Raw genomic sequence first — 24,120 nt, 5'->3', positions numbered from 1 at the left:
AAGCATGGCCATTCAGACAACCTCCCTTTCCACCTTACCTAGCTGTCTATGTGATAGCCTTTCTTCAATAGCTGTCACAGCCACTATAACCTGTAGGTCTCCCTTTATCCCATCAGAGATGGGTGGTGACTCCCCATGCCCACCGTGTTTCTTCTGTAGCATGCCCCAGCATCTGTTCCTTGTCTGTCTAGATATGTTCTTCTGCCCCAGAAGCCCCTGACAGGCTTAACCCTGCCTGTTGGGTCTTAAGCTGCCAGCAGGGCCCTGTGTCCCACCTTCTTCACTAGGGAGAATACATATAGGGATCTCAAGATTTTTCCCCCAGGTTCTTCATGACAGCCAGATTCCGCATAGTGGAAAAGGACAGCAAGTTGGAGACAGAGCATTCCGCTGTGGCTACAAGGGCTGTGGGCGTCTCTACACCACCGCTCATCACTTAAAGGTAAGGTTGCTGGTAGACAGCCATCAGCTCTGCAGTCTTCCCTTCCAGGCTGTAATTCTACCTTTCCGCTTTGATTGGAATTGGTCCCTGCCCTCAAGTTGCTGGAGGGAAGAAATGAGGGTACACAGGAGTGTCACCACAGAGCGTTTGACACACATGAATGGTACAGAGGGAAGAGAATCAGGGTCCCAAAGAAAACCAAAGAACCCAGGTCATACCCTTGCTCCTCTGAATTATGTGATCGCTTGTCCTCACAGGTGCATGAACGAGCTCATACAGGTGACCGTCCATACAGATGTGACTTCCCCAGCTGTGGAAAGGCCTTTGCCACAGGTAACCTGCCTGGTGGGCTGCTTCCAGTTGAGGGTGGAGGGTTCTAGTTCTGTTTGGGATCTCTGTGAAGGGAACCCAACAGCAGGCTGCTTTCCTGGAGAAACTACCGTCAGAGTACTCTGACTTGCAGGGTGCTCTCTCTGGAGGAAACCTTGTTACGGGAGTGAAAGGCAGCATGGTTCAGGCCAGCAGAAGGAGCCTGGAGGGTTGGTGGAGAGACCCAGCCTCTTGTGTCAGCTCTGATGCCAACCAGCTGTGGATTATTGGGTGGGCCATTGCATCTCTCTGGGCTTATTTTCCCCTCTGTGAAACTAGGACCTTTAGTCATGAGTTCTCTTAAGTTTCTTTCATGCTCATGTTCTGGTATGGCTCCAACTGCACCTGGAGAGGGAAGCAGGGCAGAGTGGACTTTTCTAGCCCCTGCCCAGGCAGGGGTGGGATAGAGGCAGACATGGGTTTCTTGAGCCAAAGGAGATGGAGAGCCTGTGCATGAGGTGGACGGTGGAGGATGAGACCCCACTGGGTGCTCATCTCACCCCTCCCTGCCCCATGTGGACAGGCTATGGACTGAAGAGCCACGTTCGTACCCACACTGGTGAGAAACCATACAAGTGCCCAGAGGAGCTGTGCAGCAAGGCCTTCAAGACCTCAGGAGACCTGCAGAAGCATGTCCGTACCCACACTGGTATGCTGGGCCCTGCCCACTCCAACCCCATTCCCTGGGCAAAAGGAATTCAGCTTGCCTTTCAGACTTAGACCTGGAGCCTGGTGCCATCCCCTGCTTGCTCAGGCATGGCCCTCTTTCCCACACCCCTCCTCACATCCCACCATTTGCATAGGTGAACGCCCGTTCCGGTGTCCTTTTGAGGGCTGTGGCCGCTCCTTCACCACGTCCAACATCCGCAAGGTACATGTGCGCACCCACACAGGCGAGAGGCCCTACACCTGCCCGGAGCCCCACTGTGGCCGCGGCTTCACCAGCGCCACCAACTATAAGAATCATGTGCGCATCCACACAGGTGGGCTAGCTGGCATGCGAGGACTACCCTCACTCAGACCCCAACCCCTCTACTGTAGTCTTCCCATCTAAGACACATTCCCAACTCCTAGCCCAGAACCCTTCTGTGCCAGCCATTCCAGGCTGGTGTGGGGGTGGGGTTTCTCCAGAACAACTCCACTTGCAGTGAGCAGTTCCTCCATTTCCAGTTAGGTCCAATCTGAAAGGTATTGCCAGTCCTCTCTGGGGTCCCTCAGCTCTCTACCACCCTCTACACCCACCCTGAACTCTCCAACTCTGACTGAGCTCCTGAAAAGAGGCCAGGGTCAGGAATGGTGGGGAAGAAGCAGAGTGAACTGTCGCCTTCAACTCCTCACCTTATCCGCCGTCCATGACTCCTGTGTATCCTCACCCTCCCCAGTATTGTGTGCTCTCGTCCAGCTTTCCGTGTTATCTCTCAGCATGTGTGTCCCCTCTTTCCCATCACAACTGATACTTCAGTCATCCTTGCCTCTTGCCTCTGCTGTTCACCACTCTCAACCTCCCACCGTCAACCTTATAAGCCCCAGTGCCCCCACCAGCCCCTTCACTAGCCCCAGCCTTGCCCTGTCCCCCATTTCCTTTCCACCTTGTCTCTGGATTCAGTGGTTCAACACTCTTGTCCTCTCTGTGTTCCACTGGCCATCTTCCCCAGCCCTGTCCATTCAGAGTCTCAGGTCTCAGTCCCTCTCCCTCCCTCTGGCTCTCCCTTCACCAACCCTGTCCCTTACCCCTGTCCCCTTAGTTTCCCCCTTGCCAGCCCCAGTTCCCACCCCCCTCACAGCCCAGTGTCCCCAGGGGAGAAGCCATACGTTTGCACGGTGCCAGGCTGCGGGAAACGCTTCACCGAGTACTCGAGCTTGTATAAGCACCACGTGGTGCACACACACTGCAAGCCCTACACCTGCAGCACCTGCGGCAAGACCTACCGGCAGACCTCCACCTTGGCCATGCACAAGCGCAGCGCCCACGGTGAGCTGGAGGCCACGGAGGAGAGCGAGCAGGCCCTCTATGAGCAGCAGCAGCTTGAGGGTAAGGGGAGTGGGCAGGGAGTGAGAATGGGGACAAGCCAGGCCTCCCCATGGCATCTGGTAGCAGGTGTCAGCTTTGGCTCTCCTCTCCCAGCCGCCTCTGCAGCCGAGGAGAGCCCGCCACCCAAACGACCCCGGATAGCTTACCTTTCAGAGGTGAAGGAAGAGAGTGATGACATCCCAGCCCAAGTGGCCATGGTGACCGAAGAAGATGGGGCCCCCCAGGTGGCTCTGATCACTCAGGATGGTGCCCAGCAGGTACAGGCCCTGGAGTACAGAGGTGCCACACTAGCTGGCACTCTCCACTCTCTCTGGGGACTCTGGGAGCCTTGAAGTTCTGACAGCCCCACTGCCACCCAGCTTCCTGTTTCAGTTTTATAGACCTCAGAGGCTGAGGCTGAGGGGACCACATCTTGTAGCACAACCTCTCCTCCTGTGCTTCCAGCTCAGTCTCTGGGGCTTCTGGAGCACAGTTAGTAGTTTCTCTTTTTACTTGGAGGCTTACAGGTCCTGTTCATCTGAACAGGACATGGGATGTCCTTCTCGAGAGAGGCGTATGCGTATAGCAGCCAGAACATGGTATGGGGTCTGAAAGCCTGGGGTCTGGTCCTACCAGTGTACTAGCCAGCTGCATAACCTGACCCTTGTCAGTACCCTTGTTAGAAAGTGCATCTATGCTTTCTAGAGTTGTTAGGACACAATCAGGTGGTGACCCTGAGCTGCATACAATAGGGCCCGGAGGCAAAATGGTGATAAATAGAAGTAGGCAGTGGAATTCTTCTAGTGTGGCCTCTCTTTGCAGCCTTGGACCCATTTTGTTTGCCTGTCACCCATCCCTTCCACCACTGTGACATGAAACTAATAAGCTGACCTTGTCTGGGAGAGCAGGTATATCTTCCTCAGGGACTTTCAGACAACCCTCCACTGATACTGCCAGCTCATCTTCCCCTTCCTGTTGGCAGGTCAGCCTGTCCCCGGAAGACCTCCAGGCCCTGGGGAGTGCCATCAGTATGGTCACCCAGCACAGCAGCACCACTCTCACCATCCCCAGTCATGATGCCGACCTGGCCACATCTGGCACACATACAGTCACCATGGTCAGCGCCGATGGCACCCAGACGCAGCCTGTATGACCAGGGGGTTTGCTTCGGGTTTCTTATTTTGTCATTCCTTTCCATGGGGTGGGCATTAAAGTGCACTCTAAACTAGTCAAGCTTTCTTACCAGGACAAAGATTCCCCACAAAAAAAGGGGTCTTCCCCACAGTTCCTGGGCCATGAGCAGCTCTCATCTTTAAAAGCAGTTGAATGGAGGTTAAGAGACACTTTATACATCTCAATTCAACCCTGACTTGTTTTGCAACCTTAGGCAAATCACTTTTCCGTGGACTTCTGTCCATTTTCAAGTGAGAGGATTAAAATATCTCTGGAATTTTTTATAGCTCTGTCCTGTGATTCAAAATCCCTAAATTAAATTGGGCTCTAAGTTGGGAGGAAACCCAGCCTTACTTAGATCTGAGCCTCGGACTAATTAATCTGACCCATATGGTTTTATCCATTCTCTTCTGGGTTGTTCCCAGCACCTTAATTGGAGGGATGTTTATTCGGATCATGGGAAGGGAGAGTATACTGCAGGTGGAATGGAAGACCTCCTTTTGCCTTTTAGGTCACAATCATTACCTCTGGGGCTGTGGTGGCTGAGGACTCAAGTGTAGCATCTCTTCGTCATCAACAGGTGGCACTGTTGGCCACAGCCAACGGAACACACATTGCAGTGCAAGTGAGTAGAGATCTGGGAGGAAAGGGAATCCCATGGCCAGAGAAGGCAACAAGGAATAAAAGGGAATTAGATGAGGATCTTGAAGAGAAGGGCATCTGACTCAAAAAGAGCCCATTTCAGAGGACAGATCCCTTCCCTCCTGCATCCATGTATCTGTCTCAGGCTCGCTCTTGGCTGAGGCAGAATGTTGAAGCCTCTTCTGGCCTTCAGGATAACTCCGATGGCAGTCTACCTGTGGTCCAAGTCCTTCATCTCTTTGTGTCTCTATTTCTTCGTCTGAAAATTGAGGAGGCTGAAGTAGATGATCACCACGGTTCTCTTCAGCCAGTCCTTCTTCCGTGAGCGAGCTGGTCTCTCTGACCCTGACTATTCCAGGGCCTGCTGGCCATGCCTAGCCTAATAGGACTCTTCATCCGTGAACTTCATGTTTATTGGAGCCCTACTAAGTGCTCAGCGTGTGGCACTGGATAGATGGGGGAGAGTAAAAAAAAAAAGTAGGCCACATACTACTAACACTGAAATCTAGCAGGGAGGGTCTCACTCTCTCCTTCCTTCTGCACCCCCTTCCCCACAGCTGGAGGAACAGCAAACCTTAGAGGAGGCCATCAGTGTGGCCACCGCGGCCATGCAGCAAGGGGCCGTGACCCTGGAGACAACAGTGTCGGAGAGTGGCTGCTGAGTCCAAGAGGGCTGGGTCTCACACCATGCTGGAGGAAGTGCCATGCTGCATGGCCACTCTTGCCCCCAAGGGCCCAAGCTGTGGCTGACACATGGAAGGTGGCCACATAGGTCTCTGGGGTGAGAAGACAGCAAGAAAATGGCCTAACTGAAGGGAATGGGGACCCTGCCCAAGATGGAGGCCAGACAGCTGGAATCAGGGGAGTGCATCATCCTCGGGAGCTGACAACAAACCAGGCTACACCAGGGTGCCCTCCTCTCAAAATCAGCTGGGCACCCGCTCTCCTAAAGAACACCCTTCTGGCCCTCAGTCTGCTCTCCTTCTCAGGTAGAGATTGCGGCTGCTATGGGAACTGGCCCTCTTAGGGGAGAGCCACAGATAGCTCTTCATTCAGCCCAGTAGCAGCAGAGCAGGCCCTGTCCTGCCCTCCCAGCAATAACCACCTTCCTGGAGGCCAGCTGAGATGCCTGGCTGCTTGGCACCAGGGACTTCCTGACACCACAGTCAATTAATTCCTCAGGGGCCTGTGGCTGGAGAAAAGGTGCCTAGCCCCCGCCACTCCTCAGCTGCCCCCCAACCTCTCTATGGCAGAGAGGTAGGGAGTGGCCCTGTACATAGACTGCTGGGGATTGGGTTTGATTTGTTTTGTTTTTTTTTAAATTTCATTTTGATAATTTTTTCCTGCTCTGGGTGGTGGTGGCACATGGATGAATGAGTATTTAATAAAAGTTCCAAATTTCCACCTGGGTCCCTCCATCCTTTCAGCTCTAGGCCCGGGTGGCAGGGTTGGTCAAGTCAGGCTCTCAGCCCTGTCTCCCTGGCACAAACCCTACTCAGCCTTGGTGCCAGAGTGGTGGGGCTGGCCTGCCAGGGACACAGATGGGAAGGAAGCCCAGTATAAGATAAAGCCCTGAGGAGCTGCTGGTGGCTTCTTGCCCACAGCTGAGCAGGTGAGCTCCAGGGTGGCCAAACAGGACCAGGATAACCGCTGCTTCCAGGCTCTGGCTGAATCTTGGGCCTCAGGTGATTAATCTGGAGGAACTCTTTTCCTGCCTTTTCTTATGGAATTTAGAGCCCCTCTAACCCAGCCACTCCCAAATCACACAGCTTCTCCAGGTTAGAGTGAGGCTGGGGGGCACCTTTGCCAAGGTTACTGAGGTTCAAGGAGCTTACCCAGCTCTGTGGGTGCCCACCTAGGTATCTAGGACTGTGCTATTGGATTTCAAAGCCACAACCACGCCCCAAAAGTGAGTTGGTGAGACCAGATCAGCTTTGGCGGGAGGAAGGGATACAGGGGAAGACACTTGATGGGAAGAAGCTCTGGGTTTGACTCTACCTAGAAAGGAACATTGCAGGGATTAGAGGTGCCTCTTTTCCTCTCTCTGCTCTGATGGATATGCCCCAATCCCTTCCTGCCTCCTAGGATTGGAACCCCCTCCTCTGATCCAGGCATCCTCTCCTAGGATGCCTAGAAAGCTCCCATTTACTCTTGCTACCAGCTCCTTGGGAAGAGAGGGTCAGGGGCATGCTTCCAGGCAGGGAGTATTCTCAGAACCTTACTTGGAGGGATGTTTATTTGGATTCGGGGGTAAGGGGAGGTGTCTCAGAATTGGCCTGAGCAGATGTTTTCAACATCTGTGACCACCATTCCTGGTGTGGGTGTGTCCCAGTCCTTTTGGACACTGGATCTGAAGAAATGGAAACACTGATGTGGAGGGCCCTGAATCCCAAGCCTGCTGCTGCTGGGACCCTTAAAGTTGAGATGCACCACAAGGCTCACCCCCATGTGTTTCCGAAAGTCCCCAGTGTCTTCAGGGCCTCTGGGGCTACAGTGGGCAGTGCTCAGAGTACTGTTTAGAGCCAATGCTGAGGGAACAGGGAGCCAGCAAGTCAAGTGCCACATCCTGACCTGGAGGGGTGCCCTGGCCCAATTCCTTCTCCAGCTTTGTGATACTGCCTTTGTTTCCTTCCACTTGGATGGAGTCCCGCCACCGTGGTAATATTAAGTAGCACCAAAAGCTCTACCCAGAGCCTACTATGTGCTTTACGTCCATTCTCAGACATTCTTACAACGCGGAGGCATTTTTCCTGCTTTACCAATGAGGAAACTGCTCAAGGAGATTAAGTAACTTGCCCAAGGCCTCCTATGTGGAACTAGGACTGGACCTTTAGTCTGTCTGACTCCAATATCAGGATGAGCTTGCTTTTTTCCTCAGCAAGCTGCTTCTGGGAGCCCCAAAAGGCTCCAGAAGGCTCCAGGACTGAGGAGGCTTCTAAAAGGGCCTCACATGCCCCAGGAGCCAGGTAGATACAGAACAAGGGTTCCCACTCTCAGAGAGTTAGTCCCCAGTTCCCATGCAGGGAGTGGAGCTTCTGAGCACTGCCAGAGCAACAGGCAGGGTTCTTTCCAGCACGGAGCCTCACAGAGTGAGCAGGCAGGTGGAGCTCTCGCTCCACCGCGGCCCCTCTGCGGTCTCTGCAGCCGTTTGCATTTCCTGAAACCGGATCTTGGTGTCAGAGCCGCCCCCAGCCGGGCGGGCGCCTCAGCCATGGCCCTGCGCAAGGAACTACTCAAGTCCATCTGGTACGCCTTTACCGCGCTGGACGTGGAGAAGAGCGGCAAAGTCTCCAAGTCCCAGCTCAAGGTGAGGGGCACCCAGGGCCCAGGGGAGGAGGGCAGATGCACCACACCAGCCCTTGCCGCCTGGGAGCCAGGTGTGGACACTGTGCCACTCCAGGGGCACCCAGCCATCCAGCGTCCCGGGCCCGGGGTCAGGGGGTTGGTCCTGGGTAACTGGGCCAACATAGCCTGGTCGATGCCGCTGCCCACCCTCCAGAGACCTAGTGAAGTGTGTGCAGAAACCTTGCGCAGAACTGGGCCCCACAACTGGAGGCCAGGGGCTTCTGAGGGCCATCATGGGGTTCTGATGGCCAGGAGCCAGGCCACATCCCAGACTCCATGTGATGAGCACACACATCTCCACAGAGTCATGCTTGGGCACGCAGTCTGCTCTTTCTTGCCGCTTCCTCCTGACTTTCAAGAGAAACAGCCAGTACTTGGCAGTCATTTCCTTTGGAGCTGAGAGAGGCATAAAGGGGCCGCCCCCAGTCCCAAACCAGTCTGGCCTGTCTAACCCTGCCCTCCAGGTGGAAAAGAGCTGCGGAGTGGGTGAGGACTGAGGACCCTGTTATACTGCTACCCAGCTCACCCCCCTATCCCCTACACATACCAGGTTGGTAAACTTACCTTAGGCCTTGAGACCTCAGGTAGGGAAGGGGTGGAATCTAAGCCCAGGAAAATCCCCATCAGTGATTGTCCTGAAGTCAATCATCTGGCCTAGACAGTTTCTGGAAGGCTGAGGAGTTTTTCTCTCTCTTCCTCTAGTCATCCATTAGTGCTGCCTTCCCTACCCTAGTTAGTGGGGAGGAAGCAAGGCCCTCAGCCACTAGAATCAGTGAATGCTGGTGGAAAGGAGCAAGGTAGGCCTCAGCTCTCTTGGACCTGCCATAGGGGTGCCGTCATTCACTCTGCAAGTACTTGAGTGCCCCTCGTGAGGCTCTGTGCCTGGCATGTGGCTAGGCACTAAACTCCTGGTGTCTCCCTACCCTGTCCTCCAAAGGAGACGTGTGTGTCTCAAGGAAACCTCCATTCTTAATGACCGAGGTAGAGGGTGCCTGGGAGATGAATGGGACAGAATAGTTACTGTGCCCCACCACAGTTCTAACCCCCCACTTTACTGAACTTGGACGCGAGGAACTTGAATATCCTAGACTTGAATATACAGAACGAGGGTTCCCGCTCTCAGCGAGTTGGTCCCCAGTTCCCATGCAGGGAGTGGAGCTTCTGAGCACTGCCAGAGCAACTGGCAGGGTTCTTGCCTGTTGAATATCCCAGACTCGTCCTATGTTACAATTCCTTACCTGGATTTGCGAGCATCTAATAGATGATTTCACTCCCCCAGGAAGGAGAGCCCACTACCATCTTTTGTCACCTGGGGAGAACCTCCTAATAGGCAGATTCTTCCTTACATCCTATTTAAATCTCTTGTATTGCAGATCATGTCATTCGGTTGGGTTCTCAGTATAAATGGGAAAAAGTCAATCATCCAAAATCAATTTCTGCAAACTCTGTATCCCACCCCTATCTCCCACCCTGCCCCTTTAATATCTTGCCAGACAATACCAGCCCCCATGGCTCTTTGCTTCCAGGGTAACATTTTTCACCACTGTATTACCTGTGGCCCCGAAACCTCTCCAGGCTCTCTCTGCCCTTCACATGTGGAAGGTACAGCCTTTAACTGGCTCCCCTTTCCCTGGTGCCATCAGCCAGTAAAACTTCCTAGCTTGAGCCTCTGTCTTGCCCTCTATAAGGGCCAGTACCCACTCCCTCACCCCCACAGGCTGCATATTTCTAGGGAAATACTCCATGGAGAGCTTGCATGCTTGAACTGTCCACTGTCTGTACCTCATCACAGCTCATATTGAGCCTACTGCCAGCAACATCTGTGGTCACACAGGATCAATGATAGAGTTCACTCCTACTTGACAGAAAACTTGTCCACTCTGGAAGCCTGAGCTAACAGTGGGAGTCTCAGGTGCCAAGTGAGGGTGGGGCAGAAATGGCAGGGCTCCGTTCAAGCCCGTAATAGTGAATATTGGAAGGGAAGGAAGTAGTGATAGTGTCGAGGGGTGGGGATTCCAGCAAAGCAAAGGAGTAATAGAGAAGTGGTCAAAAGGCAAAGGAGGAAGCAGACGAGAGAGTTATACAAGCAGGGCCCACCTCTCCCCTGAAAAGACTTGGGGCTGAGGGAAAAGACCTTGGAGTCAATCTGGTTTTTTGTTGTTGTTGTTTTAGAGATGAGATCTTGCTCTGTCACTCGTGCTGGGTACAGTGGTGCAATCATAGCTCACTACAGCCTCAGACTCCTGGGTTTAAGCGATCTTCCTACTTCAGCCTCCTGAGTAGCCGGGACTACAGGCACGTGCCACCATGCCTCGCTAATTTTTTTATTTTTTATTTTTTAGAGCCTGAGTCTGATTATGTTGCCCCGGCTGGTTTCAAACTTCTGGCCTCAAGTGATCCTCCGGCTTCTGCCTCCTGAGTAGCTGGAATTATAGTCTTGAGCCACCTCACTGGGCTAATTACTAAAACCATCTCTAGCCTTAGGGTCCTGGGTTGGGACCTGGCAGGAGACCTGCACTAGCCCAGGGCAAGATGTGTCGGTGGGTGACATTTGCCACTTCTCCTCTAATGTGTTGGTAGAGGGGGCTCCCAGTGGCTGTCCTGGGCAAACCCATGATGAGGCCAGAGGGTAGGAGGAAGAACAGCATGTCCTCTGAGAAAAGCCCAAGGAGTGGGGTTGTTTCTCCTGGAGAAGAGAAGGCTTGAGGGAAAAAACAGATACTTCTTCCTCTCTTTGAATTCTTGAAGAAAGCACAATGGCTTCATCCAGTTGGGTTGAGAACAGAGAAAGTAAACCAATAGGAACGGCACTCCTGCTCAGGATGGATTTAGGTTGAACACAACACTTCCCAGGAGTTGAGGGCTGTGAGTTTTTGCAAGGTTCCCAGAACCACCTCTAAAAACATTTAGGAGGTAGCCATCCTGACAGAGGGCTGTAAAGAGGGGAGCCCTTGGGAATGATGTGTGTCCTACTGACCACACCCTCTTCCCCAGGGGAGCAGTTTTGATTTCAGGACTAGTGGAGGATCAGCTGATAATTTGGCCTCCTTCCCCCCTGCCTATCAGGCAGTGGGGTGAAGGGGTATGTAGATGGAGCAGTGTGTCTCTGGTTTGATGAGAATCTTAAGGAGGCACCAGGCCTACCACTTCCTCCTTGACTGACAGGAGCTGGGGGAAGGGAGGGAGGGTAGACAGGGTCCTTCCAGTCTCCTGCACCTCCAGCTGACATTCAGAGCATTCCTGGAGCCCAGAGTGAGACTCTTGCCCACTGAGAGTCAATGAGCTTCAGGTTTTGCCTCCTCTGGAGAGGGACAACCACCTTCTCCTTAGTGGAGGAAAAGTTAAGAACAGCTCCAGTCCAAAAACCTGCTAGCTAGGATCATCAGCTTTGTCCCGACCCCTGTGTGCTACTGGTCTCTCCAGGCTAGGATTTGTGGGTAGGGAAGGAAGGATGATTTAATGATGTGCAGAGCACTTGACTCAGAACCACACAGGCTTGGATCCGTACTGCTCCCCATCTGGGTGACTTTAAGCAAGTCGCTGTCTGTCTGCAGTTTCTCATCTATAAACCAGGGGGTTGATCACCAAGTCATCCAGCCAGCCTACAAAAACAAAGAATAAATTCTGTACCTCAAATAGGTAAAATTGGTCTGTGATGCAGCCTCTCCTTTCCCTTAACTGGGCCTCTGTCTCCTTTGACACCCACACCCAACCCCTTCAGCCCCCTCTCAGAAGGTGGCACAGCTAATCCAAAGATTCTCACCTTTTAAAATTTCCAGTGTTACTCCATGATAGTAGTTATGCTTTTCTGGTAACTCACTAGAATACATTTGGTAACTCTTAAAAGGAGCTGTGTCTTTTTTTTTTTTTTTTTGAGACAGAGTCTTGCTCTGTCACCCAGGTTGGAGTGCAGTGGCGCAATCTTGGCTCACTGCAACCTCCACCTCCCAGGTTCAAGTGATTCTCCTGCCTCAGCCTCCCAAGTAGCTGGAATCACAGGTGCCCACCACCACACCCAGCTAATTCTTGTATTTTTAGTAGAGCCAGGATTTCGCCATGTTGGCCAGGCTGGTCTTGAACTCCTGACCTCAGGTGATCCGCCTGCCTTGGCCTCCCAAAGTGCTGCGATTACAGGCATGAGCCACTGCACCTGGCTGGATCTGTGTCTTTTAAAAGGGTCACTTGGAACCTAGATTCATTTAAAGACCTTGCTGGGCACCGTGGCTCACACCTGTAATCCCAGCACTTTGGGAGGCCATAGCAAAATAATCACTTGAGTCCAGGAGTTTGAGACCAGCCCTGGCAACATAGCAAGACCCCAACTCTACAAAAAACGAAAAATTTAGGCATGATGGCGCGTGCCTATAGTCCCTGCTACTCCGGAGGCTGAGGTGGAAGGATCACTTGAGTGGGAGAGGTCAAGGCTGCAGTGATCCGTGGTTACACCACTGCATTCCAGCCTGGGCAGTAGAGTGAGATCCTTTCTTAAAAAAAAAAAGTCAATTTAGGAGCGAAATCTTTCTGAAATCGTTGCTGGGTGCTTTTATGGATTCCCAAACCCTGGGGATCCTGAAGGCTGGAAACTACAGAATCAGTTCTTGCTGAATGTTGCCAGCATGGACCTGGCACCCACACTTGAGTTTTTAGGATCCCCAATCCCCACACCTGAGTTTTAGAGGATCCCCCAAGTCCCGAGAGGAGAACTACTCCCCTACATGCCTCCAGAGGAAAGAGTGAATAGATGAAGCATCTCAAAGATCAGTGACTGCCAGCTCAGAGGCCAGGGGCTCCCTGGGTTTGTGGAGACTGTGGGAGTCCTCTCTGAGGAAACCCGAATGGCAGCTTGTGAAAAATACACCTGGACCCCACCCCTGGAAACTCTGAGTCAGTAGGTCTGGGCTGGGCGGGCATGTTTCAGTTTCACCAGCTGCCTGGGTGATTGTGGTGCTCAGCCAGGGCCAGTGCACTGTAGAGATCAAGAGCAGGGCTTTGGAGTCAGACCTTGGGCAAGACGCTTCCTCTCTTTGAGCCTTGATTTCCTCATCTGTAAAATGAGGATAATGAGAGTGCCCTCCTCCAGGGCTGAGGATTGATGGAGATCTGCAAGCAAGCTCCTGCTCACAACTCCTCCGTCACTGTCATTTCCTTTCCAGCATGACCCCTCCCCTAGTCACACCCTCTCTCCACCCCCAACCCCTACCGCACACAGGCACAGGAAGCTGACAGTCTGAGGTCGGCCCAGCTCTCTGGAGAGAGGCCCTGAGTGTCTGGGCATTTAATTCTTCCTTGTCCTAGTATCTGACAGCTCGCAGGGGTCAGAGTCTCTGCCCTGGGCTTTTCAGAATCCAGTGGCAAAAGTGCAGGTGAGGTGCAGGTCTTAGGGACAGTACAGGACGACAGAACTAAGCTCAACTGTGCTGTTATGTGGCAGGTTCTGTCCTGGGGTGAGAGGGCATTCATAGATCCTCTCCTAGAACTCTCTTTTTAGAGAGATGAAAACTGAAGCCCAGGCCGGGCGCAGTGGCTCAAGCCTGTAATCCCAGCACTTTGGGAGGCCGAGACGGGCGGATCGGATCACGAGGTCAGGAGTCGGAGACTACGCTGGTAACACGGTGACGAACCCCGTCTCATACTAAAAAATACAAAAACTAGCCGGCCGTGGTGGCGGCGCCTGTAGTCCCAGTACTTGGGGAGGCTGAGGCAGGAGAATGGCCTAAACCGGAATGCGAGCTTGCGTGAGCCGAAGATCCGGTACACTGGACTCCCCCGGGAACAGCAGAGATCGCCCTCAAAAAAAAAAAAAAGAAAGAAAACTGAAGGGCCGAGTAAGGTTAATATGCTCGGTGGGATTAGTCATCTCTGTTCTGCTTTTGTATTTTCTCTGCTTCTTCCCAGATGAAGTGTTTAAGTTCATTCCAGAAAGAGATTTCATTGAGCATTCCATTAGGTGCCAGGCCTCCTGATACGACAGTTGGAAAAAACGACATTTCTACCTTGTGGTGCTTGACAATTCAGTCAGAGGAGCAGATATAAACTAAATGAAATGTTACATAGATGAAGATGATATTGACATGGAAGAAATAAAGCAGAAACGGGTAGGGATCATGGAGGTTCAGGCAGGATTTTGGGTTACAGGTTTAAATAAAGGCAACTTCGCCAGCAGAGTAGCTACACCTGTGAATCTTAGCAGCTTTGGAGGGCTTAAGGTGGGGTGGGATCGCTTGGGGCTGAGGAATCAAGCCAGACTGGCAACCGTTGGTGAAAGCCCGTCCCTACAAAAATACAAAAATTAGCCCAGCACATGGCTCTCTGGACTGTAATCCCAGCACTTTGGGAGGCCAGGGTGAGTGATCACCTGAGCGTCAGGAGTTCCAAGAGCAGCCTGGCCAGTATGTTGAACCCCATCTCTACTAAAACTACAAAATTATACAGGGGCCGTGGAGGTGCGCACTGTGAATGCCCAGGCTACTCAGAGGCTGAGGAGAGAGTCGCGTTGAACCCAGGAGGCAGAAGTATGCAGTGAGCCGGAGATCACGCCACTGCGCTCCAGCCTGCGCACAAGAGCAAAACTCCCATCGCAAAAAAAAACACACACAACACACATGACACACCAAAAATGTAGCCAGGTGTGATGGCGTGCCCTACAGTTCAGCTGCTCAGGAGTCTGAGGTGGGAAGAATCCACTGAGTCGCGGCTTCTAGGGTATTGAGGCTGCAGTGAGTTGTGTTTGTGCACTACATCCAGCCTGGGCACAGAGCGTTTTTCAAAAACGTAATTCTCGTGATCACTGTGAATCCTGTTTGTGAGGGCCGAGACGGGCAATCCTGTATATACCCCTAACACGCTGAACCACAGTGAAACTTTTGTCTCTACTAAAAAAATACAAACTAGCCGAGCGATTGGTGTAGGCTTTTATGTTTGGAGAATGGGTTTTTTCAAGCCCGGAGGCAGAGCTTATCAGTGAGCTTGTTTTTGGCCCTGCACTCCAGCCTGGCTACAGAGTGAGACTCCGTCTCAAAAAATTTATTATAAAAAAGTTTAGTTTTTGTGTCAGATGATATTCACTCTGGTCTTTTTTTATTCCTGAGAAGGGTGGACACTAAGTAAAAACAGGTTGAGGAAAGGGTTTGAGCTTTTGACCGGACGAGATTATATTTCCAGGCTGCGGAACAGTAAGTGATCGTCCTTGGGCAGAATATGCCTGATTGCTGGAGGAACATTAATTGAGGCAGGTGGATAGAAGCAAGTTTTTGTTTGGTCAAGAGAACGTGCCCAGCAGGGCAGGTCACATGGTGGGCTGGAGGCCTGTGGAAGGGAGCTCAAAGTTTTTTTTGAAAATTATGGGGAAACCATTGGACTTTCTTTAGGTGTTTTTTGTTTATGGGGGACGTTATACACTTTTGTTTTTGTGATTAGATTCATTGCTGCCCTTATTTTTTTTTTTCCAGTTTTTTTCTCACACAAATCAGTGACAGCAAAAGAATATTCATTTTTTGCACTTAATTAGGAAATAATATCTGTGTTAGTTGTTAATGGCACCCTTTTCATCCTTTTTAATTTTATCCTAAAGACCATATATGCTCTATTTTATTTTTAACACAGAAGAATATAATGTTAAAGAAGAAATTAGGGCTGAGGCTGTGGTGGTTCTCTTTTTTACCTGTATCCCAGGCACCTTTAGGAAGCGAGGCAGGAGGACTCGCTTGACCTTTTATTTTTGTTTCTGCCTAGCAGCCTCAGCCTCCTAAAGTGTTGGGATTACAGGTATGAGCCACCACAGCCTGAGCGATATAATGGGAACTCATCCCTACGAAAAAAAAGAAATTTTTTTTTTTTTTCCCAGAGAGAGTATGGATCTGTCACTCAGGCTGGAGCGCAGTGGCACGATCTTGGCTCACTGCAGCCATGACTTCCTGGGCTCAAGCAATCCTCTCACCTCAGCCTCCTGAGTAGCTGGGACTGCAGGAGTGTGCCACCACACCCGGCTAATTTTGGTATTACAAAAAAATTTTTTTAACTTAGCTGAGCATGGTGATGCACGCCTGTAGTCCCAGTTTCTCAGGAGGTTGAAGTGGGGGGATCGCTTGAGCCTGGGAGGCGGAAGCTGCAATGAGCAGAAATCGTGACACTGCACCCCAGCTTAGACAACAGAGCGAGACCCCATCTCTAAATAAATAAACAAAGATAAAAATAAATTTATTGTAAAATTAAAACATGTTAATGGTAAATTTTTTTTTGTTGGGGGGTGTGTCTGTGTGTGTGTGACAGAGTCTCACTCTGCCGCCCAGGCTGGAGTGCAGTGGCACTATCCTTCCTGGCTCACCGCAACCTCCACCTCCCAGGTTCAAGCAATTCTTCTGCCTCAGTCTCCCTGTAACTGGGATTACAGCTGCCTGCCATCACACCCGGCTGATTTTTGTATTTTTAGTAAAGATGGGGTTTCGCCATGCTGGCCAGGCTGGTCTCGAACTCATGACCTCAAGTGATCCGCCCACCTGGGCCTCCCAAAGTGCTGGGATTTACAGGTGTGAGCCACCACGCCTGGCCAATTTTTTTTTTTTTTTTTTTGAGATGGAATTTCACTCTTGTTGCCCAGGCTGGGGTGCAATGGCACGATCTCGGCTCACTGCAACCTCCACCTCCCAGGTTCAAGGGATTCTCCTGCCTCAGCCTCCCAAATAGCTGGGATTACAGGCGCCTGCCACAACGCCCGGCTAATGTTTTGCATTTTTAGTGGAGACGGGGTTTCAACATGTTGGCCAGGTGGGTGACCTCAGGTAAGCCACCTACCTCAGCCTCCCAAAGTGCTGAGATTACAGGCTTGAGCCACCACACCTGGCCCCCAAAATTTTTGAAGTAAAGAATATAATGTTGGCCGGGCACAGTGGCTCATGCCTGTAACCCCAGCACTTTGGTAGGCCAAGGTGGGCGGAACACCTGAGGTTAGGAGTTTGAGACCAGCCTGACCAACATGGTGAAACCCCGTCTCTACTAAAAATACAAAAATTAGCCGGGCATGGTGGTGGGTGCCTGTAATCTCAGCTCCTCAAGAGGCTGGAGAATCGCCTGAACCCAAGAGGTGGAGGTTGCGGTGAGCCGAGATCATGCCATTGCACTCCAGCCTGGGCAACAAGAGCGAAACTCCGTCTTAAAAAAAAAAGATGAAAATTCCTCCCCTCACTCTGGAGGGGTGATCACTGTTAACAGTATGCGAATCTTCTAGATTCTTTCTGTATACAAATAAACAGGTTGAACCGTATGAAATTTCTGACAGTTGATTGTTTTGACCTACTAAAATACTAGTTTCATATAATTCGACCTAATCTTTGCATGTGTATTTGACAAACATTTCATTCTGTAGCTTGCTTTTTTTACATGCCAGTGTAGTATGCGTATCTTTCAATGTCTGTTCATACAAACATAATAAAGATCACCCACAACTTTTATTAAGCAGGGCACTATGCACCAGGTACTCTTCACTCAAAACAGCCTTTAGAGCAGACCCTATCATTATCCTCACAGAGGAGGAGACTAAGGTGTTGGAGAATTAAACATTTGCCCACGAGCACACAAGTGGGAAAAGTGAAATCTTTCCAACTACACACAGTGGTTCCTGACATAGTATACCTGCTTCTTACTGAAGGAGCCTCAGTTTGTCTCCAATTTTTCATATTATAAACAATGCTTAATGAACATTCTTGTAATGTATATCTCCCATGGGTGTCTGTAGGTTGGATGATTAGAAATTCTGGGGTGGCTGGGCGCAGTGACTCACGCCCTGTAATCCCAGCACTTTGGGAGGCTGAGGCGGGCAGATCTCCTGAGGTCAGGAGTTTGAGACCAGCCTGGCCAACATAGCGAAATCCCATCTCTACTAAAAATACAAAAATTAGCCGAGCATGGTGGCACGCATCCATAATCCCAGCTACTCAGGAGTCTGGGGCAGGAGAATCACATGAACCTGGGAGGTGGAGGTTGCAGTGAGCCAAGACCGCGCCACTGCACTCTAGCCTGGGTGGCAGATTGAGACTCCGTCTCAAAAAAAAAAAAAAGATAAGGACATGGGTAGTTTGAAAAGAGGCCAAGAGACGGCAGATGAGAATATATAAAACTTGAACACTTGTCACTTCAGAAGTGGTCAGTGTATGTTGGCATTATTCTCTTGAGGTGGTTACCCTGGGTTTTAAGTACTAGGCATTGAGCCAGTGGCACCCCTTAGAGTAGGGATTGGTATCCTATGACCACAGATGTGTTAAGAAGACTTTCCTGGAATTAGTGATAAAAACTCACATGGCTTAAGGGAGAGGGGATTTATTGGTTCACATAACCAAAAACTCCAGGGATAGCTGCCCAGAGGGAATGAGGCAAAAAAGGAAATGCTCCCTTCCTGGGATCTCCCACTTCCCAGTTTGCCAAGGAAAACTGAGCCCCAGGAAAACACTGAGGCAAAGTCTCAATACTTTCTCCCCCTCCTCTCTGAAAAGAGAATAAAATGAAGGCTTGGCATACACACCATCTCTGAGATAGTGCCAGCTCCTGCCTCCAAGGAACTGATTCCAAGGTGAACTGCTGGTGGTGGAAGAAGTCCTTCAATACCGCATGTATTGGTTGCACTTGATGTACAGAAGAGGACATAGATGCTGAGGGACATAAAGATGAGCAGAGACCTTTTCTCCAGAGTTCACAATTCAATGGAGGAGGGAGACTTGACATCAATATTCTAGTAGGAAGGCAACCTGTGAACCAGGCACATTTAGTTTCAACCTCAGCTCTGCCATTTACTCTTAAAATTTCCAAACCTCTGTATCTTCACCTGAAAAACAGGCTTAATGATATTTGTGTATATAGGTGATTGTGAAGACTAGAAATGGGGTATAAAAAGTGCTTTGACTGGGTGTAGTGGCTCATGCCTGTAATCCCAGCACTTTGGAAGGTCCAGGTGTGAGGATCACTTGAGGCCAGCAGTTCAAGGCCAACCTGGGCAACATATCCAGACCTCTGTCTCTACCAAAAAAAAAAAAAGTTTTGGCCGGGCATGGTGGCTCAGGCCTGTAATCCCAGCACTTTGGGAGGCTGAGGTGGGCTGATCGCCTGAGGTCAGGAGTTCGAGGCCAGCCTGGCCAACATGGTGAAACCCTGTCTCTACTAAAAATACAAAAATTAGCTGAGTGTGGTGGTGGGTGCCTGTAATCCCAGCTATTCAGGAGGCTGAGGCAAGGGGATCGCTTGAACCCCGGAGGTGGTGGTTGTAGTGAGCCGAGATCATGCCATTGCACTCCAGCCTGGGTGACAGAGTGAGACTCCGTCTCAAATAATAATAATAATAATAAAACAAAATAAAAATTTTAATTAAAAAAACCACCTCCTACAGTGACTGGCATATTGTGAGTGTGCAATAGTGACTAGTGACTTTTTAATCATTCACACTGCCTGTGACAATAGGTATAATAGAATAACCCCCAAGGCGATTTTATCTTCACCAGATTTCAGATTTCAGCCCCTTTATTCTAATATCATGGATTTGTTCAACAAACCCAAATTTCCCCTGCACACCATTATGACCACTATCCCTTCTAAGCCTTGCCCTCTCCACGTCACGGACCATTTTTCATGACCCTTCTTTGAGCCCTCTCCTCTCCCAGAGCAGACACACTTAGGTGATAGGCACACTGCAGCCGGAACACTGAGTCTTTGATGGAAACCATGATAAATTGGCAGCTTCTGCCCTGGGGTGGCAGACTAAGTCCCTGCAAACCCTGCAAACTGTCCAGCATTGTGGGAAGCACTTGGGCTTTGGAATCTGACAGAGCTGGATTTGAACTCCAAGGTGGTGTTCACCGTGGGTCTTTTGGCAAGGTACTGAATCCCTTGAGCCTCAGTCTCCCTGTCTGTAGAAAGAGGACACCAATACCTAATGAAGTGGCTAAGAGTATAACTGCATGGGTTTGAATTCCAGTTCTGCCAGCTGTGACCTTGGGTGAGAAATATCTCAGGGCTGCAGGAGTTTTCATCTGTAAAATGGGGATGTGAGTAGTTTTTATGGTGGTTAAGCAGATGATACGTAAAGTGCTTTAGCCCAGTGCTTGGCACATAGTATTTAAGTTTTAGTTATTACTGAACTGAACCGTGTGTGTAGAGAACTCAGCCAGGATGGGGTGGGGACAAGCAGAGAGGTGAGGAGCAGTCCTCTGGCCCAGTTTTGGTTGGGGTGCAGAAAGACACACTGCCACTACTCTATCTCAGGTGCTGTCCCACAATCTGTACACGGTCCTGCACATCCCCCATGACCCCGTGGCCCTGGAGGAACACTTCCGAGATGATGACGACGGCCCTGTGTCCAGCCAGGGATACATGCCCTACCTCAACAAGTACATCCTGGACAAGGTGGGGCCCAGCTTGTAGGGGGCATCTGTAACCTCTCCCCACTTCTCCAGCCTGGCCAGCAGCCTAATACCTTGCCACTCCAACTCTTTACCCCTGCCATAAACTCCTACTTCTGCCTGCTCTGTCCATGCCTGCTGTCCCATCACATCCCTCACATCCCAGCCACCTGCCCCCTTCCTGTTCCCCTCAACTCACCTTCGGTGTCCCTTATCTCTAATGAGGTGGGCCACACCCTACCCATAGCCTTCCACCGAACACCTGCCCGGCCCTCCTCCAGCTTCCAGCTATAACCTCTACAAAGGGTTCACTGAATACCTGCCCGGCCCTCCTCCTGCTTCCAGCTATAACCTTTATAAAGGGTTCTCCACCCTTCCCAGACTGTCCCCCTGAACCCCCTAACTCCTCCAATCTGTCACTGTCTTTCCAAGTTCTTGGCTCTTAGCTTCCTGCTGGGTTTCTCTTCCTTTCTCCTCTGGGCTGAAAAACTAGAGTTACTCTGTTGTCAGGGCGGGTGTGGGGTGTGGGTGTGTTGTAGGGGATGGAGTGGTTGGAACCAGCTAGTTACTTGGTAATCAGCTCAGAGATCCCTTGAGTTAGGGCCCTGGACTTGGCCAGGTGGGGAGCAGGGGCATAGATGAACCCAAGAAACCCAGCTGGAGCCTAGTGTCGTGGTAGAGCAGGGATATGCAGCCAGCTGATTTGCAGCCCTGGTGGCAGGTGGAGGAGGGGGCTTTTGTTAAAGAGCACTTTGATGAGCTGTGCTGGACCCTGACGGCCAAGAAGAACTATCGGGCAGATAGCAACGGGAACAGTATGCTCTCCAATCAGGATGCCTTCCGCCTCTGGTGCCTCTTCAACTTCCTGTCTGAGGACAAGTACCCTCTGATCATGGTTCCTGATGAGGTGAGGGTGATGGCAGCCCCAGGGACTGAATCACTTGGGACCAGACCTAAGCAAAACCATGAATGAGACCAAACCACCTTTGGTACCTCCCACATCCCTTTCTTTCTTCACTGTCTTCCCATGCTGGTATCTGTCCTCACCCAGCTGTCTCCGTCTCCAGATGCCTGGAACTGCCTGTGTCAGAGTAATTGTGCCTTCTTCCAGGAAAACTGAAATTATACTTTCATGAGGGTTCTGCTGGTCCTCACTGTAGGAAAATGATCTGCACATTCTGTTTACACAGAGGTCTAAATGCCAGATACATTACTGAGCATTACTGGCAATCTAGGAAAAGTGCTTTTTTTTCCCCTTTACCTTTTGCCACTTCTTCCAGGACAGGAAGGATGCTTTACAAGGCAAAGGGAGACTTTTCTGAGACAGGATCCAGATTTTCCCTTTCTGCCTTTCTTCTGGAAAGCCAGGACAGATTCAGCTAAAAGACCCAGGGAGAGGGCATCCTGGGAGGAGAGGGCATCCTGGGAGAAAAGGCCAAGAATCTGGTCCCTACCTCCTCACTCCTGGGTGAAGCCAGGGAAGGCATTTTCCCATCCACCTGCATGCTCCCTTTTATCCTCATCTCCCTCCCCTGCCCATTTGGCCTTGTGACCTTTTAGTCCTTTTGGTGGCTGTGGAGATGCCAGGGTGACTTTAGGTCTCTAGAGTGGGGTTTACAGGAGAAGGGACCTCTGTACTTACAAGAAGCCCTAGCATGTCAAGCTCCACTCACATTTGTTCTGGCTTCTGTTTGTGGGAAGGGTGATGAAGGGAAGTACCTGAGCCCTGAACCAGTGCCCTCTACTAAATGCCCAAACAAGACCCAGGAGCCCCCAGAAAGTCCTAAACAGAACGTCCCAAAAAGCTGCTGGGGCAGGTGAGGGACATGTGTCCATCTGCACGGCCACTTGGCTGGCTGCCCTTGTTAGACCCCTGCCAGTCAGGGCAAGGTGGCCTCTCGGAGGCCAGGTGGTTGCTTGCTTCTGTGATCAACATACAGAGTTAACAACTGCAGCAGGATGTACCCCAGCCACCACTTCCGGTTCCTCTGTAACAGGTTTCCTGTCCCTGCCCAGCTTACCTCTACTCCCCACTCCCCACCACCTACCCCTACCTCAAATCCCCTTCCCCTCCCACAAGGGAAGGATCCCCAGGGTTGGGGATTGGGGCTTGCAATAAGGACCTGAATAGGACTCAGGAGATCAGAATCAGGTTCTGGCTGCCCCCACTTTGCTGTGTGACTTAGAGCCAGTCACTTCCCCGTTTAGGCTTTGGTTTTGTCATCTGCAAAATGAGTGATTGGATGAGAGGGCCTTTGTACTCCCTTGACACTTTCTGTGATTTATTGCCTCTTTCTGGACCCCAGATCTCAGGTCCCCTTCACGTTGCCCTTAAGATAGGAAGGAGTGGGACTGGAGGTTGTGGAGGGGGAGAGAAATTCGGAGTTGGGGTTGGGGCTCCAGGATCCTCTCCCAGGTCTTTTCCCTGGTCTCCATAGCATTCGGTCCTCTGGCCCCCTCAACAGTCTGTCCCCTGTTTCCCTCTGCCCAGGCTCGGGGAGCCAGATAGAGTATTCCCTGGTGTTGGTGCTGGCAACACCGCCTGCTGCAACTACCAGGTCTTCCTTCTCCTGCTCCAGGTGGAATACCTGCTGAAAAAGGTACTCAGCAGCATGAGCTTGGAGGTGAGCTTGGGCGAACTGGAGGAGCTTCTGGCCCAGGAGGCCCAGGTGGCCCAGACCACCGGGGGGCTCAGCGTCTGGCAGTTCCTGGAGCTCTTCAACTCAGGCCGCTGCCTGCGGGGCGTGGGCCGGGACACCCTCAGCATGGCCATCCATGAGGTCTACCAGGAGCTCATCCAAGATGTCCTGAAGCAGGTCAGCCAAACTGGGGACTAGGGGAGGTGCACAAGGTGCAGGGCGAAGGGGGGCCTGGGAAGCCTCTGACGTAACTCCGGCTGGCAGGGCTACCTGTGGAAGCGAGGGCACCTGAGAAGGAACTGGACCGAACGCTGGTTCCAGCTGCAGCCCAGCTGCCTCTGCTACTTTGGGAGTGAAGAGTGCAAAGAGAAAAGAGGCATTATCCCGCTGGATGCACACTGCTGCGTGGAGGTGAGGGGCAGGATGGGGGTGGAGGACACCTCAGGGCCCAGAGCATCCTCAGGGGCATGAGAAGACAAGGGGGTCAGGAGAGGGGCAAATGGAGAAAAGCCACGGTGACACAAATTCTGCTTAGATTAGTGTGACCCAAATATATCTGGATGCCTCAAGGCCATTCTCAGCCGTGTCAGCACTTAAAACTAAAACTGCAACTCAAACACCAAAGTAATTGGTGAATAATATGGAATTTGCTCAAGATTTCAGAGGAGGTGGCTTATATCTATACTACACAGCAAATCTTTCTAAAAAATCCCTTTTAAAGGTTTTTCTTCTTCACCCATATTCCATTCTCTTTAGCAACTCTATACTTCCCTATTCTCCCTCCACACCCCTCTGCTCTGTCTTCCCCTTCTGTTTCCTCCCTTGTGTTCATTACTATTTTAGAGGCTTAAAACACAAGCCTCTTTACTATTTTAAATAATATATGTATATATGTGTGTGTGTGACATGAAACTTGCCATTTTAACTATTTTAAGTATACAATTCAGTGGCATTAAATACATTCATGAAATTAAAAAATTATTTTGATATACAACAGATGTACATATTTTCAGGGTACATGTGATAATTTAATACATTCACATATTTTGTAAAGGTCAAATCATGTCATTGGGTATCCTTTACCTTAAATATTTCTTTTTTTTTTTTTTTTTTTTTTTT

At 50.9% G+C, this 24,120-nt stretch overlaps 2 protein-coding genes across 11 annotated transcripts in view; both read left to right on the top strand.

The window, feature by feature from the left end:
• Positions 1-6,041, top strand: part of ZNF76 (zinc finger protein 76) — a 40,807-nt gene extending 34,766 nt beyond the window's left edge. For 6 of the 9 annotated variants that reach the window (XM_017853601.1, XM_017853598.1, XM_017853600.1 and 3 more), the window contains 9 exons: positions 326-442; positions 700-775; positions 1,335-1,460; positions 1,615-1,794; positions 2,610-2,843; positions 2,937-3,100; positions 3,805-3,969; positions 4,507-4,620; positions 5,195-6,041. In XM_017853601.1, the coding sequence (XP_017709090.1) occupies positions 326-442; positions 700-775; positions 1,335-1,460; positions 1,615-1,794; positions 2,610-2,843; positions 2,937-3,100; positions 3,805-3,969; positions 4,507-4,620; positions 5,195-5,299 (1,281 nt within the window). In that variant the 3' untranslated portion in view covers positions 5,300-6,041. The remainder of the gene's footprint in view (positions 1-325; positions 443-699; positions 776-1,334; positions 1,461-1,614; positions 1,795-2,609; positions 2,844-2,936; positions 3,101-3,804; positions 3,970-4,506; positions 4,621-5,194) is intronic. The other 3 variants (XM_017853604.1, XM_017853602.1, XM_017853603.1) reach the window with 2 other exon arrangements.
• A 1,550-nt stretch (positions 6,042-7,591) lies between these two features.
• DEF6 (DEF6 guanine nucleotide exchange factor) overlaps positions 7,592-24,120 on the top strand; it is a 30,670-nt gene continuing 14,141 nt past the window's right edge. Inside the window, exons 1-5 of one of the 2 annotated variants that reach the window (XM_017853662.1) lie at positions 7,592-7,944; positions 20,226-20,366; positions 21,084-21,269; positions 22,942-23,178; positions 23,266-23,412. In XM_017853662.1, the coding sequence (XP_017709151.1) occupies positions 7,849-7,944; positions 20,226-20,366; positions 21,084-21,269; positions 22,942-23,178; positions 23,266-23,412 (807 nt within the window). In that variant the 5' untranslated portion in view covers positions 7,592-7,848. The remainder of the gene's footprint in view (positions 7,945-20,225; positions 20,367-21,083; positions 21,270-22,941; positions 23,179-23,265; positions 23,413-24,120) is intronic. The other variant, XM_017853663.1, reaches the window with a different exon arrangement.

This window comes from Rhinopithecus bieti, unplaced genomic scaffold (genome assembly GCF_001698545.2).
Source record: "Rhinopithecus bieti isolate Rb0 unplaced genomic scaffold, ASM169854v2 scaffold_36553, whole genome shotgun sequence".
Taxonomy (NCBI): domain Eukaryota; kingdom Metazoa; phylum Chordata; class Mammalia; order Primates; family Cercopithecidae; genus Rhinopithecus; species Rhinopithecus bieti.
Note: the sequence above shows the minus strand (reverse complement) of the source record. Positions and strands in the feature narration are given on the sequence as shown.